Source organism: Thalia democratica, chromosome 8 (genome assembly GCF_965202585.1).
Source record: "Thalia democratica chromosome 8, ktThaDemo2.hap1.1, whole genome shotgun sequence".
NCBI classification, from domain to species: Eukaryota; Metazoa; Chordata; class Thaliacea; order Salpida; family Salpidae; genus Thalia; species Thalia democratica.
In genome coordinates this window covers 15,445,852-15,463,516 of record NC_139172.1, presented here as the reverse complement: position 1 = coordinate 15,463,516, position 17,665 = coordinate 15,445,852, and the positions used below count along the sequence as shown (strand labels likewise).

The window sequence follows — 17,665 nt, the reverse complement described above, 5'->3', positions numbered from 1 at the left end:
TGCGAAAATTTTTAATAACATTGAGATGGTTTCTTTTATTATAATCAATTTTAGTTTAAGTTTAAGCTTTTCAAATAAAAATAAGCTTGTACACTACAAGTGTTACAATTTTTTTTTGATTATGTAAATCTTTCTTTTTTTCTATTTACAAGCTTTTGGTGTGTTATTTTATTAATAAAATTATATTTCCTCTATTCTATTTTTTATTTGTTTAACATATATTACTAACTAAAGCAGTTGATATATGAACCATTCTTTACAAAAAGCTTAAACTTAATTATATATCTACAAAGAAACGAAACTTAGAAAACTACAAACACTTCAATTCAAAATATTCTTAGGACTTTGAGAAGCATACTAAAGTAAAATTTATATTTTAGTAGTTAAACTAATCAAAAAAAGGAGTAAAGAAAAGTTGTTATACAGAAATAAATCTTTAAAATATTATCAAGAGACGTAAAATTTGGGTCAAAAACAAAAACCAAAGTTCTAAATTTTAATATATTAGACAGATTTTACTTTGTTAATTTACGGTTGCAAATGCTTATAACAGCAAAAAATCGAACTTTTAAATGAAAAAAAAAAAAAAAACTTTTAAAGCTTTCGTTTTATTAAAAATTCACAATAGAATTGTTTAAGCCGTACTTTATTGAAAATGCTTTAGAAAACGAAATATTATTTAAGAATTGTTATTTTTTTTTAACTTGACAGTCCGTTTTTAAGCTTGTGTAAGAACTTATTACAATATTTGCTAAAAAGTTGATGTTGAATTTTGTGAGCAAAAATTAAAGCATCATAAATTCTTTTAACAAGTTTATAAAAATAATGTTGTATTTAAGCTAAAGTTTAATGTATAAAAAGAGCTTAAACACGTCGGCAAAATATTATGAGTAACTTGTTAAGTATTAACATCTACAATAAAATTATTTTTCATTAAAAATTTAATTTTTGCTTTTAGTTAATGAAACACAGTTTTGTTAGACTTAAAACATTAATGAGTATGAAAATGATAATATTTAAATTATTAACATTTAATACTATAGTAGAAATTAAATAAATTTAAATATAAAGAAAAAATATTGTACTCTTAATAAAAATATATTTATCAAAATTGATCTTCCAACTGATAGCACTATATGATTTTTTAAATATTAGCCTCTATTTTTTAATATCGAAGTCAAAACTAATATTTTGGTGTACTTTATAATAGTTTTTTATGTTACTAAGTTATTGGTACTATAAACCTAAAATTTTAAACCCTTTATAGAATGTAAAAAAATACCTTTTGTAGCCTTTAAAAACTAAATCTGATTATGTAGTTTTTGTCTTTTTATTAAAAAGGTTCGGCTTGAGTAGTAGATTTACATATATTTTATTCATTAATAATGTGCAAACGAAGTAAATTAATGATACATCAGTACAATTACAATATATAAACCTTTACTCCTAACCCACCTTACTAAAAAATATATAAAAAATACAAAAACTTTTTGTTTAAAAAAGTAAAACTTTTGCCAATCAGAAATGCCTAGACTTGCATTGTAACTGACAGACATTTTTGTGTTTCAACTTTTATAAGTCAACTGAAAGACATAGCAAAATAGAAAAAAATAAGTTTGATTTACATGCTAAATACAAATCCTACATGTTTGACTATTTTTATTGTTTATGGTTTTAAAGATTTTTAAATATGCTTGCGTATTTTTATAAAACTTTATTATGAAACATGTGCTTACTCCTTTTTTATTTTTCATCTCAAAAACTACTTACTTTTATACTTTTGATTTTTCTTTAAGTATCTAATTGATCAACAAAATACAAAAAGTTTAAATAAATGTTTGCATAATAAAAATTTGATAAGAATTTAATAAAATAATCAAATTAGAAAAAAATTAAAATACAGTTTTCACAAGTACAAAAACAGCCATGTGTTTTCTTTAAGTTATTTTGTTTCTTTTGAGTAGTAATTTTGTTTAAACCAAAAAAATTAAAAGAAAAATAACTTCTAATAGTGAAGCAACTGTTGAAATTAAAACTTGTTTACAAATACATAATAAAATTATTATATTCATAGTTGAAATGTACTGTCAGTAAAAGTTAAAAAAAAATGTTAAAAAGTCTTCTGGTCAGGGGTTAGCAGGCATTTGGTAGTCTCGGGCAAAGTTTATTATACAAAGACCTTTACAGGCTGCAGTTGTAGTTTAGGTAAAACGTCTCCTTTATTAAATAATCTGTCAATCATAATACCCTTCGTTATTTTAGATCCCCGAGTATCTAGAATAAGTATTTAAAACTAACGTGCTCACGGCCGCATTTTATTTTCTATAATTAGTATGTATTTAACTCAAAGGAAACAAACGTGTATCAAGTATTTTTTACCATTTTGAAATTACTCTTTTTACATTAAATAATGTAGCAGTAGTTGATTAACAACCTAATATACTTACATTCTGCAATTGTTTTTGTTTTCTTTCAAAATGTAATTTATATTTTTAAAGCAACATTATATATGTATATATATATATATATATATATATATATATGTGGGTCACTGGCTCACTGCATACTGATATTTTTACGTTTAACTTATCGAGTTTTCAAAACCGTCATAAGGAACTTATGCCACCACACAACACTACATATTAAAATATATGATAAGCAATTTAATATAAATGCTTTTGTTATAAAAATACATTTAGGTTAAATGTCGTTGTAGGTTTTTCACAAGTCTAATTTAAGCTTTCTCAACAAATTTAAACAATTTAAACCTTGTCTGTCCTAGAAAATACATAAAACTGTATCCATGGTCAGTGGTGTATTAATCGATAACTGAAATGGTTTTTTTCGCACACCAGGTCCTCAGACAAATCTTTTTGACCGCTTTGTTATTTTTATCCTGCAACAAACTATATGTTGTAGTTTTAAGTTCTTGACTAAAACTAAAAACTTTTCCTGACTTGTTAAAGATTCTGGAAAAGCTAGTAGACTAGTATCCAACTAAGGGAATGTTTCAATGCTGAAAACAAGGACAGTATAATAGCAAAATATAATTAGCTTGTTTTGTTTTAGATATAAAATATATGTTCCACATTTACTTATGAACTAATTTAAAACTTTATTAATATTACTAAATCAATTTATGTAAAACAGAGTTTATTTTATTAAATCTATTATACTAATTTTTTGAAAAAGTGAACTTGATGAAAGCTTTGAAACTTTTCTGAGTTGAACGCTGTAAGATTGAAAGCCGATGGCTGACAAATAATAAAAATAAGTGTTGATTTCTAAAGAGGCAGGTAGATTTCCGCATTATACTATTTACTTTGTCTAAAAATGTTTATAGTTGTTGAGGAAAGAGTGAGACTGTTTTTTTTCTATCTTAAAAAAGTTAGACTTTTCCATTTAAAAAAAGTATATTCATTTAACTTTGCACTATTCCAGAAAACATTAAAGTTTACCTGCTTTTGTGGGGTTGCCACACACTCAGAATAACTCTGTATATTCTGAAGTTTATTTTTTAAATCAAGCTGACTCAGGATGAATTTGTTTTTTTATGAAAAACTCAGGATAGTTTTAGGTTTATATTTTAGGTTCACAAAACATATTTTTCTATATTTTTAATGAAATTTAGTTAATATTTTTTAATTTATTAATTTTTTATTAATCATTTATCAATTATATATTGTGTTATATTATAACAGGGTTGCCACACACTCAGGGAACTCAGGGAATCTTAGGGAATTTTCAAACTGTAGAAAATCTCAGGGAATCTCAGGGAATTTTGGCATTTTTCTTTTAACTCAGGGAAACTCAGGGAAGTTTTGATTTTTTCTCTAAACTTCAGGGAAGTTTTTGAAAATCTCAGGGAAATTTTTTTCTAGATCTAGAATGAGGTTTAGTTAATCCAGTTTCAATATTTTGTTCAAAAGTAGTAATTTTTATTATTTTAGTGGTTATTTAGAATTTTTTTATCTTTGCGGCTAGTTCTTCAATATTCTTAGTATTAACATAGTAGTATTACTTAAAAAAACAGTATTAAGATTTTTTTTAGGTAATGTGAAATTGTTTTAAAATCAAAATTATGTTTTCAGTTATTTAAAATAGATTGTATATGAACATCTAAAAGACATAAAAAAAATTTAATTTTAGATTATAATGTATCAGTTGTTAGGTATTAAGTTGTACTTTGATATGAGATATTTCTTTAGCTATTTCTTGAAACTTTCTTTTTGCAGGTTTTTTTACAATGATGTTAAGCTTTTAAGTTTTATTTACTGCATTCAGAACAGTTGCTAGGAAAGACATACAAGTCATAATGAAGTTATTATGTATGCATTTAAGTGAGTTCTTCATGTGAAATTATTATTATAGTATAATTAAATTTTGTCAATTAAAATGTCAAACAAATCAAACTTTATTCTTTTATGTAGAAAGTTAACTAACAAGTTTACACAAAGTTGTGCAAAAATTTAGTTTTTAATTTTTAATTGGTTTAAACCTTTTAAGATTGAGTTTTTGAAAACAGTTTTTTTCATAAATTTAATGCAGAAGCATACAAATACAACCTTCCTTTTATTATTAAAAAAGAAAAATGAGAATGAGGTATTAATAATTTGTGTTAGAAGAGAAAATTTTTTTTTAAGATTTGAAAAATACTCAGGGAAATTTAAGGTTACTCAGGGAAATTTTTGGTCACTCAGGGAAGATTTTTTGGCTCAAAGAGTGGCAACCCTGTTATAACCAATTGTGTTGAAGCTTTGAAGAACCAAAAAAAAACTTTCTAAATTGAAAAAAATCAGGATCACTAAAGTCAATTGTTGGTTATTGACTCAAAGAGTGGCAACCTTATTTGGAAGCAAATTAGTTAACCTATTAAAAATGATTTAAACCATCTTTAAAGACTCTTCTTTTATAACCAAATACTTAACATCATACAAAACTTTTCTTAAATATTTGTTAATAAGCACCCAACAAAATACCACATTTAAAAAGTCAATTTTAGCACTTAATACAATAGTTACTGATTATTAACTCAAAATAAATAGTAGTGCTCTAAGCAGGTGTGCAATAATATAAAAATTGATCAGTGGTTAATAAAATGTTTTTTAAATATTTTAGATTCAATTTGTGTATAAATTGGATTAATTTCTAATACATCTCTTTGCTTATTTAGAAATAACTTTAAAAATCTTATGACTAAAGCAAAAAAATTTTAAGATTTCAGAAATTAATGTATTTTTTAAAAAATTATGTACTAAGTGCTAAAATGCTTTTTTAGTATTTTTTTGAGGTAAAGTTGTTGATAAAAGATATGAAAAATTCATCAGCTTCTGAACCACAACCACAGAGACTGAATACAAGGTTTAGTAAAAGTATTCAGAAAGCTTATAATGTTTTGTCTTACTATATATATTGACTTATATGCTGATCCTGTACTTACTTAAATAGTGTTTTTCAAAAAAGGTTTTTATTGTGTAACTATAGAAACTATAAACTACATAGAATTAAAATTTAGAGCTTTTCAAAGTAAACTTAATCCTTAAAAAATATTTGCAAAATCTTTCATTGAGAAAGTAAAATAGTTAAAATTTAAAAACTTCATTTTCAAGTAAACAAAGACAAAGCTGCTTTATAGCTTATGTTAGTTGATCTATAAACCTTAAAAGTATATGCACTGTAAATAAGTATAGGAAAAGTCTAGTGCATGCCTATCAAGGACTGAAGTTAATATATTTTGAGGGTTTGATGAACTAAGTCAGATTAGAAGAGTTTTTTTTTAATACTATATATTTATTCTATTACTAAACAACTTTTTTTACAGATTTAAAAATGTTGTCAAAGTACAGTTTAAGAAGTTTAGCTAACTGCAGTAAATGTAAGTGAAACTTATTCTACAGTTTTAAAAATATAAATTAGAATGGCTACTTTATTGCAAGTCATATAATTTTCAGTAGATAAAAATTTAACACAAAATATATCTGTTAAAAGATTGTGATGCATATTTAAACATTTTTTTTATTTAAAGTTTAATAAAATTGCAAATTAAAAACAAAGTAAATATATATTTCAACTTAACTTATCTTAGTCTATTTGTAGCAATGGATGGTAATGTTTATAATACTAAAGTAGCTTTTTTACTACTAGTTATTTGTGAAAATATTGAATAATCTTCTTTTAATTTTATTTAAATATTATTAGTAAATGTTTTTAAAAGTCATATGTAGTTAATACTGTTCCTAGTGGGTAAAAATGATTAGTAAGCTGTATATAAATAATAACAGATGAAGCTTAAATACAAATTTGAATTTATAGATTTTATTTTACCATATAGATTTGTAATTCTTGCAACCATTGTGTAGAACAGTTATTAACATTATTTATTAGTCAAAAGTATTTGCTTTTCAGCCAGAACTTATTTTTTACTGAGTTAATGTTATACTATATCTAACTTTTCATAAACATTGTAATTTTTAAAATTGTCTAACTAACTGTAAAGTGTTTTTATGCGACTAGTATATTGCAGTAGCTAAATGTATCTAATATAAAAAAAACATCTATATTTGAAAATTACTTAAAATAGTTCACCAGTTATACAGAATCTTATAGCAAATAGTTTCTTAAGAATAATTTTTTTACAGCAAAACATATTATAAATGTGAAGTAGATAGATAACACATAAGTTAATAAATAAAAATTAGTTTTTTCACAAAGTGCAGGTACAAGTTTTTTATCTTTTATTGTTGATTTCTTTTAAGTTTATGAAACTGTATCAGGGTTCGTGCGCATCAGGCTAAATCAGTTTTTTTTGAAAAAAGTTAAAAATCCTCAGGCTAAATCAGTTTTTTTATTTAAAAATTTGAGAATCTTAGTTTTTCTCAGTTCAAATGCTTGAAAATTTTTGAATAAAAAAAGTTAAGAAATCTTAGTAATTGAATTTATTTCTAAATAAATATTTTGTTATTAAAGACAAAATCAGTCTGTTCAATCACCTTTTTCACAATTTAGTGTTGTTTTATTGAGTTGTAACTAAGCTATGAGTTGCTTTTTACAGATTTTAAAAGCTTTAAATATTTTTGAGATAAAGCTGGTTGAATTCGGAGACTACAATGGTACTAATCAAGACCCCCCAATCCCTAAAATGACTTCTTGAGGGGATTTTCCTTACTTAAAAAATGTCAGGCTAAATTAGTCTCTGTCAGGCTAAATAAAAAAATTTCGCGCACGAAACCTGCTGTCTGTATATATTCTGTTATCCATAATAAACATTTGCTTTGAGAATATGTATTAACAATAAAATATTCTGAGCAATTTTTTATTCTAGTTGATTTTGTTTATTAATAAATTTTATATGATGTACCTGCATAGGTGGTCCTTATTGATGTTTACAAAGTTATCTTATTTTGTAAAGTTTAATCTGAGCTATCAGAAGTTTTTAACTGCCTAACAAAATTTAAAGTAACTTTAGAGATATAAGCAAATAAATTTGGTGACCTCAATAGGTTTTTTATAGAAGGCGCAAACCAAAAAGACAAAAAAAAAGACTATTTCACTAAAAATCTATCTTTTTCATTTTTTAGCAGGTCTTCTTCAAATTTTTCACATTGAGTCCAATACTATTATATAAATCAATTAAAAGCAGGAATTTTTAATTTTGATAATTAAAATTTGATGAAAACAAAACAGCTTTTTTTCTGTTTTTTTATTTTATTTAAAAAAAACCCAACACTTAAAGTCTTTTAAACTATAAAAGGAGTGTTTCTTAAAAATATAAAGTCTCTAGCTTAAGAAAGGAAGGAGAATGTAGATTTTTAGTTATTTTTTAAATTTCTGGGAAAATTAACATTGGAAAATTTGCGGTTCTCATGTTTGTATTTGAAACTTGTTACAAAAATTAATTAAAATTGTTATGTTCCTTAAAAACTAAATTGTAGTTTATACTTCTAAGCTTTTATATAAAATCCATTGTTTTTTTGAAAAAAGTTAAAAATCCTCAGGCTAAATCAGTTTTTTTATTTAAAAATTTGAGAATCTTAGTTTTTCTCAGTTCAAATGCTTGAAAATTTTTGAATAAAAAAAGTTAAGAATTCTTAGTAATTTAATTTATTTCTAAATAAATATTTTGTTATTAAAGACAAAATCTATCTGTTTTTTTTTAGTTGTTTGACATCCTCTATGACCTTAACTTTTATGTTGTGAATTAGAGTTTTAAATAATATTTTACTTATCTCATTTATCAAGTATTTTAACTATCTCACAGTCCTGCAACATTCTAGCAAGAGGAACACTGCAAGATGGCTTGGAGCTAATTTTGAAGGTGGAAAAGCTCTTATGAATGGTTTGTTGTGTTTGTAATATGTTCTGTTATTATCATAGTATCACAAACCCTTTTCAATAACCCTCCCTTTTTCAAACAATTAAAAACCCAATAAATGCTTTGGTTAAAATTTGATCTTAATTTTTAGAATTTTAACTAAGCTACAAGAAGGTTTTTACAGATTAAAAAAATTCAAAATATTTTTTTAGATATAGCAGGTCAAAGTCGGAGCCAACAATAGGTTCCTTATGGAAGGCACTAACTAAAATGGCAAAAAATGACTATTTTACTACAAATCTATCTTTTCCTACGTTTTTTGAGATAAATACCTTAAACTTCTACTAAATGTTTTTTAGAGTATTTAGAAAATTCTCATAGAAAAAATTTCAGAAAAATTAAAAAAATAAATTGTATAAAAAAATAAACAAAAAAAAGTTTTTTTGTCATAAGGTTTTTATTTTATATATTTTTTGAAATTTTGTTGCTACAGAATTTTCTAAATATACAAGAAACATTTCCTTAAAGTTTGAGGTATTTATCTTAAAAATCGTAGGAGAAGATAAATTTTTAGTGATTTCTAGTTAATTGTTGTTTTAGATTGCGCCTCCCATAAGGACCCTGTTGTAGTCTTCAACTTCAAAAGGCTATATCTCAAAAAATTATTTGAGCTTTAAAAATCTGTAAAAAGCAACTTGTAGCTTAGTTAAAACTCAATAAAATAAGACTAAATTAAGAAAAAGGTGGTTTTCCCTCCTATGCCCTTAAAGGAAGCTTAGTTTATAAGGTGGTTAAAACATATTCATAGAATATTTCCAAAAGCATATGCCAATAGCAAATATGCTTTTTAATATAAGTTCTTATATTTTTGAAAACTGTGCGCACTAAAAGATAGTTACACATATTATATTGTTCATTCATTTCAATGTTTTTATAACGGTTTAAATTTATTTAGATCAGGGTTTCCCAATTTGAGCCACATGGCCCCTTTTGGGCCATAATTTGAAACTTACACTAGATATTCTCCAGTTGATGATGAAGAGCAAAAAAATGTCTTATGTGTATTTTATGGTAGTTTTCTAAGGAATCTTGTCAGAGGGGGCCATAACTTTTTTAATTCTTTAAGAGGGGCCTTATTAAGAAAAGTTCAGGAAACCCTGAACTAGATGTATGACAATCTTAAGTCTAAAAAATGTGTTTTATTCTTATTTAATAAAAAGTTACTTTAGACTGAAAAAAATTAAAATGATAATTTGTTAGCTTTAAAAACTGCAGTTGTATTTAACTTATTGTATGTTTAATCATTAAAGGAAGGTTTTTGAAATAAAATTATATAACTTTTGTTAAATACTTAATTATTTTTTAAATTTCAATAGAGCCTGGTAGATGGATGCGTCAGAAAGTTTTTATCCACGGAGAAAGAGTTTTCGGATTTGGTGGTGTAATGTGTTAGTTTTTTTTTTTTTGAAATATTGTGCTATAACCACCATAAGAGTAGTTTTGATTAAACAATCAAATTCAGTAGTTTGCCATCAAATTCATTACAGTTTAAGCCTAAATAAGTTTTGAATATCAAATATAGCTTCAATTTTGTTAGTTTTTAGCTAATTTTTTTTTTGAATGTTGTTATTAACTGTAAACACATATAATACTTTTAGCTGTGTTTTAAGGATAAAAGTTTTATGTTTTTTGAAGTTAGCTAGGGAAGTTCTTAGTTCAGTTTGTATATTAAAAAAAACTTAATAAATTTTTTCTGATCCCTTAAAAAACATTTTTTTCATAGTTCTTCCATTTATATATCTTGCCTTGATACTTGCAACTGATACAAGCAAGAATATAAACACACAATCTACTCATTACTATTCAGAAGTCGCACACTATCCTCGTTAGTTTTTTATCTACATTGAAATTAATAACTTTTAATTTAAAGATATAGATTTTTTTCTGTTACTAAAGCAGATAAATTGAAAATGTTGTCAGTATATCAATTTCATAAAAGTAAGCTAATATTTAAGAAGTCTAACTGTAAAATTTTATACTAGTAAAGTTATTACCTTCTTAGAAACTTAAGTTTATAGTTTTTTTTAATGTACATTTATTTTAAAAAAGTGTATGTTTATATTACTAAAACGTATTTAAAAAAATATGTATCATATACCTCTAAAATTGTTTTAAAAATTGCTAAGAGTGTGAACAAATACTAGTTTATTTTTGTTGGTTGTAATGTACAAAAGGTATAAACAAATATTGGTTTCTGTAGATTGTTCAATTGTAGTACGATGATTTTTTAGCTAAATATTTAAAAATGAAACTTGCATTCTTATATGTTCAGCTTATGAACTTATTTTATATTAACCACTCTTAACTTTTATAAAATTTAGTTTTTAATGTGTAAGTATCAATTTTTAAGCCATTGTGAACTTTATACATATATTGATGTAAATTTTATTTTTGGAAGGGTACAGTTTTTACCATCTCAAAGTTTACAAAAATTATATTTTCTATGTATAATTAAGGTTTGCCATTAAACCTTAAGTTTGATAAATTTGTATTATTTTTTTTAATTAATTTTTATTTAATAATTTAACATTTAAAATAATGAAATTCAGATAAGATACAAAAATCTATCATATACAGTTTTTTATAGTAAGACTCATTTAAAGTACCATTTCATTTATTTTTCGACATTTTATACTATTGAAGACAGTCTTTTACCAATTTTATTTTATAATAAAAATTAAAAAAAAGTTATACTTTAAAAAACTATGAATAAATTGATAAAACCTAGAAAAGTTTTCAAAAAATTACAGCAACCCTGATAGTTTTTTTAATGCTATCCTTGAACTAAAGTTTTTTATTTAAAATAATGTATTTTGTTTTACAGTTCAGTATAACCTCATAACAATATGTAATCAGTCTGTTTTTAAACATTTTTAATCAGGGCTCATTAAGTTAAATTATGGTTTGTGAATGGTATAATAATAATCAGCAAGTCAATAGTCATTTATTGAAGAATTAGTTTGTTATTAATATATAAATTATTGCTAGTTTTATTTTGCTTCCAAGAGCGTCAATCATGTTAAAATAAACTAGTAACTTAAGTAAAACGTTAACATAATCAGTTTGTTAACTATGAGCGTTAATAAACGTTTTATTTGAATTTGAAGCAAACATAATTGGGATATATTTATTTAAAACCCTAACAGTGTATTTCTTAAGTTATATAACTTTGATTAAAAGTTAGTTCTTAAAGTCTTAAAATTATATCATTTTTTAGTTAATTTAAGTAAATATTTTTTTAGCTGTACAGAGGAAATAAATCTTCTAATTGGTGCTGTTTTCTATCAAATTTCAATAGACAAGAATAGTTTTGACTAACAAAACGATTGAAGAATTATTTTATGTAGTTGTTAATGATAAGCTTAAAATTACTTATCAACTTTGTTTTGAGAAACACGTCTTAATTTTTAATTTTGATAAAAAAATAAATTTTAATAAATATCAAATACAAATATGTTTTAGTAAATTGTTATTTAACTCATTTTTGTCTTGCAAATGCAATCTTGAACAGGTTAACCTTAAATAAAAGTTAAATAAAACTATTATTTAATACATTGTTTATGTCCTAAATTTTATTTTCATTTTGAAGTTTTTACAGTAACATGATTATATATGTATCTTAATTTCATTAATACCATGTGTTAAGGTATTATAAAAGTAATTTTTAGATCCACAAAAATGTAGTTATTTATTACTATTGTTTAGTTATCCACTGATTTTACAAGTTTGGATTCAGGTAATTAAAGTTTTTCAAAATGATTTTTTCAAACTACTTACTTATAGTTTTTATCATTATTGTTATCATCAGGGGCATCGCCAGGGGTGTTGCACTGCTGCAATTGTCCCACCTTTAAATTTTGTATGAAAAAATAAGTATCTATATCATTGTATTTATTTTTAAGAATGAAATCTCTTATAAAACTCCAATTTAGAAAACGACCATTTTGCTCACTTAACTGCCGCAAACTCTTAGCTGCCTGCCGCAAATGAACTCAAAAAAGCAAACTTTCTTCAAAAATTCCCGCAAAAACAATATCTTGCGTTAAGTAAGCTAAGTTGAAAAATCCCTAAAACAGTACAGGCTTTAGTGTCATTCCACAAGCTATTGTAAACAAAAAATTTAAGCAAAACTAAGCAGAGCAGAGGCGACATGAGCACGGGCAACTCGATTACCAGCAACTTGAGCACGGGCAACGCGGCAAATTTTAAAAAACTTTCTGCACAACCTAAGAAAATTACCACGCAACGCCACCGATTATTATCTGTTATCAGGTTCTAGATAAAAATTTTAAATGAAATTAGATAAACCGTGTTTGGTTTATTGGTTTAAATTTGAATCTGTAATGTTGTAAAACATCTAAAAATTAATACAAAGATAAATTGATTAAAGTTTAAAAAATTTCTATAAAATTTAAAAGTAAAATAAGTTGGGTTTGTCATAATAACAAGAAATTAACATGACTATAAATCAATCATCATGCTTTTACTTATGTTATAATTAAGAAAACATACGCGAGTAAAGTAAACGTTAAAAGTTTGCCATAAGATCTCTACAAAAAATGTTTATAACTTCCGAAGCAAGGGTCAGTAAGTTTTGACCCGTGGGCCTAAAATGACCCCTAACAAGACCATTTTTGTCTACTTTAATCATTTATAAACTAAATCTTATATATAATTATTTGTCTTAACTAAAAAAATTTTCTTAATTTCTTTACTAAGATTGAAAGAGCTAGGATATAATTATTTGTCTTAACTAAAAAAATTTTCTTAATTTCTTTACTAGGATTACAAGCTGATTTAAATAATTTTAGTGCAAATTAAATATTTTATTCACTACCAGGTTTCGGTGGCAAAAAAAAATTACGAATTTGACAAATGTAATAAAATTATTATAAAATAGTAAACTGTAAAAAAATTTCACAGATATTTTTTTTGCTTGTAAGTAAATCGTGTTGTCAAATTTGTGTTATTTAATTAAACATTTGCTCTTGAATTTATTTTTTTTTAATTATAATTTTTTAATACTATAGTCCAATGCTTCTGAACCTTTTTCTAGTGGCGTCACCCTATTCCAAAGTTCAACTTTTCCACGGAACCCATAATTTTAATTTTACATAAAATGTTTAATTAAATAAATGTTCTTTTTTAAATTTCGAAAGGCGTCGCGGAACCCCATTTTAGAAGCACTGCTCTAGTCCGTGAAGAATTTTAATTAGTAAATCTGGCCCGTTTTTTCAATAAAATGCCACCAACCCTGAATTATAGCTATAAGAAGAGATTAATAAGTGCAGGGTTGCTACAAAGTCAGGAAAAATGACAAAAGTCGGGAGAAAATAGGGGTTTTGAAAAATATTCAGGAAATTGATATAAACATGCTCTTAATAAGAAAGTTTGTCATCACTATAAACTGCATTTTGCTAATATTATTTTCAAAAAAAAATTGCTTTTGCAATTATTTTTTTACAGAGTCTAATTGAGTTTTTTAAAATAGATAAAATGTTCTATGATCTCATGTGTGTATTTGCCATGAGGTAGCGATAAAAGTATTTTCCTAATAAAGCTGTTTATTGCAAATACACTAGGGTGCATATGTCGCCGCTAAAAAATAAAAGAAATTAGAATAGAGCTTAGTATAACTTTTTGTGCTTAGAAAATTACATAATTAAACAATACAAAAAATTAACTTTTTACCACACTTGCTCTATGTATATACTTTTGAAAACAACCCCTATGTAAATTGTATGGGACCTTAAAAATTCAGGTTCAAGTTTTTGGCTAATATTGTTTTAAATCTAGCAGTCATCACGAAAATACGCTCTACGCGTTTTAAGACGATTTTAAAGAAAGTTTCATTGAGGCAGGCACTTCTTAGTTTTATCAAAAAACTTGAAAATTTAAAAAAGCGTACAGAGAATCAAAAAATTTCTTCATGAAATTTTCTTTAAACGCGAAGGGTGTGTTTTTGGGATGAATGCTACTAGCGGCGTAGCGGGCATTTTTGTTAGGGAGTGCGCAAAATTTACTTATTTCAAGATGAAAAAATCCCTAACTTAAAAATTTTGTTTTAAGTTATAAAACCAAATTATTTTAACTGCTACAACTAAAATAGTTTTACTATATAAAAAATTTTAAGCTAATGTTCAAAAAAAATACTTATTTATTTCAAGATGTAGCATTTTTCAAAAAAATTATAGCTACTTTTTTTAAAGTTCAATTATACTTTTCTGTATTTGCACATAAATTAACTAACTGGCATAATACTTAACTAATTAGTAATAAACAACAACTTTTATGATAACGTTTTTGCAAGTAGGAAAACGTTATCAAAAGTATTAATATTTTTATATAAAACAGTTAATCATTTATTAACATAAATAGAAAAATAAAGTATAGTCAAGCTTAGCAAAAGCTTTGTAAAAAAAAGGTAATAATACCCAACAACTATAAACATTTATCTAAAACATGTAATACTTTCTAAAAACCAAAACAATAAAAGTCAGTTTCGAACAGGCATAATTTACAAGTATAGCAAAATCTATTTAATAGTTCACTAACTGCATCTTATGTAGTAAAAGATGGATATTTTTAATTTATTTAAAAGTTCAATTATTATATTAAAAAACTAAAATATTCATAAATTTTTAAAGCAAACAAAAATAATGAAGTAAAATGTAGTCAGATATAGGTTACATTACACAGAATAAACAAGTAAATCAAAAAAAATATAACAGTTAAGTGATTGTAAACTAACAAAACTAAAATTTATCAAAAACCTATTTAAGTTAAGACAAAATAATAAGAAACTTAAATAAAAAAACCATTGAAAAACTTTAAACCAAAGGAAAAAGTTTGAAGTCGAATTCAAATTGTTTATTACAAGAAATTAAGAAAATTTAGTTTTAATAGATTTTTTATTACCTTTGTATGTAGTTTTCTTTAGCATAGTTACACTTTTGATCTGTAAAGCTTTGTAGAAAGAAAGTTATAGTAGTTTACTAAAAATAATAGAACAATTGAACTTCATAATTTAATGTACCAATTAATTGCTAATAACAAAACTTTTTTCATTTAAGCGGTTTATTGAGCAATGCTTTCAAAATTAAACTAATTCCCTTGTCGAAATAAATACTCACAAAAATTAATTTATCAATAAATACGAGTAAACTAAAGAAGCAATCAATATAAAACTAATCAAATTTATCATAAAAACTAAAATAGATAATTAGAACAAAAATGGACTATTTAAAAATGTTAAGTTTAATTCTAGATCCTCTATCAGGACCTAGTTGATGATTAAGTTTAGATTTAATTTTTTTAATCATAATAGCCTCTACTGCAAGTAAAATATTTCTACTTTTACAAAATTTAGTTACCTCATAACAGTTAAAAATATCATTATGATTCTGACAGATTCTACATTGTTCTATATGTAAAAATACTGCACTATTTGTAGGTTTTGTATGTTCTTTAATTCTGACGAACAGTTGTCGCTCCGTTTCTCCAATATATTGGGTATTCAGGTCACCTGGACATTGAAACTTATAAACGATGCAAGTTCTGTAGAGTTTATTGATCTTTTCTTTCAATGAAAAATAGTTTCCAACTTTAGATGTTCTGAAAGCTTCTTTAATATTAATCCAATTGTTTCCAAATTTTTTGTTATATTTCTGCTGAATTTTTCTGAAACATTTTTTATATAAAGAACTGTTAGATACTGTTGTTTAGGAATTTGTGGCTTATCTTCTAACTTTTGAAGTTGTTCTATTTCATTGTTTATGAAATTAATTTGATAACCGTTTCTCAAAAGAAGATTCTTTATTCTATTTGTTTCTAGGTTCTGTAGTTCTTCTGACACTAATCTTTTGTTTCTGATGAGCAAATGTCTAATCAAGTTTTTCTTCCATGATTGCGGGGTACAAGAGTTAAAATTTAATAAAACATCTGTGTTTGATGGTTTCTTGTAAATTGAGGTAGTAAATCTGTTCTCTTCCAGTTAAACACATATGTCGAGAAAAGGAAGTTTATTTGATGTACTTGATTCCATTGTAAATTTCAAAATCAAAAACTTAGGTTCATTGACTAACCACTAAATTTAAAATCTAAAGTCCAAAGCACATTAAGAATACAGGTCAAATAAATATCTATCAGAGTTATTGAAAAATGGTTTATTATTTACATAGGAAAGGCGCTGCTAATAAAATCAAACTATACAATGAACAAAATTCTACATATTAAATCAATGGTTTATAAGTTTAAAACTTGTTAATTTACTGATAGTTTCTAATATGAAGTATCGTATCTTAATCAAGTAAACTTAAATCAAAGTTGTTCAATTTTTTCCAAAGATTAGTTTTGTTTGAAAGCTAATTCCACATTTAAACCGAAAGATAATTATGACTGCTCGTATTTTCGATTTATTTTTGTGGTTTATAATTATATTAATAAGGTTCAAAAATGGATTATAAATTAAATGTGGTTAATTAGTTTTAAAACGCAATTGAAAAAGTACAAGGCTTCTGTATTCTAAAGATTAAATATTTAGTTTAGATAGTTGTCAATGTAAGAAATATAATGAGTATTGCAGCGGTTAAAGGCTATTCTTTACTTTTTCTTTGGAGATTTTCTATATGATTAATATGTATTTCTTAAGTACGTGGACCAGATTGGCACGTTGCATTCAAATTTAAAGCGAATTTATATGAAATACAACTTTTTAAGAATATTAATATTAGTGTATAAGAAACTTTAAATAACACAATTAATAAAATTTAGTAATTGTAATTAGTATGGTGGTTTCATTTATTTTTATCATCATTAAATTCTAATTTCTTATAACGAAAGTTTATACTGTTTAATACAAAGTCAAAAGTAGAGGTAGACGTTTTTTTAATATTTAGAACCTGGCATTTACTAAAACATAAGTTTAATTTTCTTTTAGCCAATGATAAGTTGTATCTAAAGATAAAATAAAAACATTATATAATAAACTTAATTGTAAAATTTTAAGTGTCAAAAACTTATTATTTTGCTTTTTTTCTTTTAAAATATGATGAATATAGAGCAAAATAAATTTACATTTTTCATAAAAATTTGAAAGTTTTTAAAATTGCAAAAACAATTTCCCACGATTAATAGTAGAAACTTATTTAATAATTTTCTTGATGCCTTTTAAAAGTTATTGTTTCACAGGTTTCTTAAAACACAAAAACTTTAGCAATTTAGCGATCATTAAATACGAAATATCAGTAAAAGCTATTAGATTAATTTATATAACTATAAATAAAATAATAAAAA

At 24.6% G+C, this 17,665-nt stretch overlaps 1 protein-coding gene across 1 annotated transcript; it reads left to right on the top strand.

Annotated features, from left to right (window-relative positions):
* The first annotated feature begins 5,825 nt into the window (after window positions 1–5,825).
* Window positions 5,826–11,941, top strand: LOC145842731 (uncharacterized). Its single transcript, XM_082950210.1, has 5 exons — window positions 5,826–5,875; window positions 8,258–8,335; window positions 9,688–9,759; window positions 10,095–10,196; window positions 11,614–11,941. Exons 1-5 carry the CDS (start codon window positions 5,830–5,832, stop codon window positions 11,628–11,630), a joined length of 315 nt encoding a protein of 104 aa, XP_082806336.1. The 5' UTR covers window positions 5,826–5,829; the 3' UTR covers window positions 11,631–11,941.
* Window positions 11,942–17,665: the final 5,724 nt, after the last annotated feature.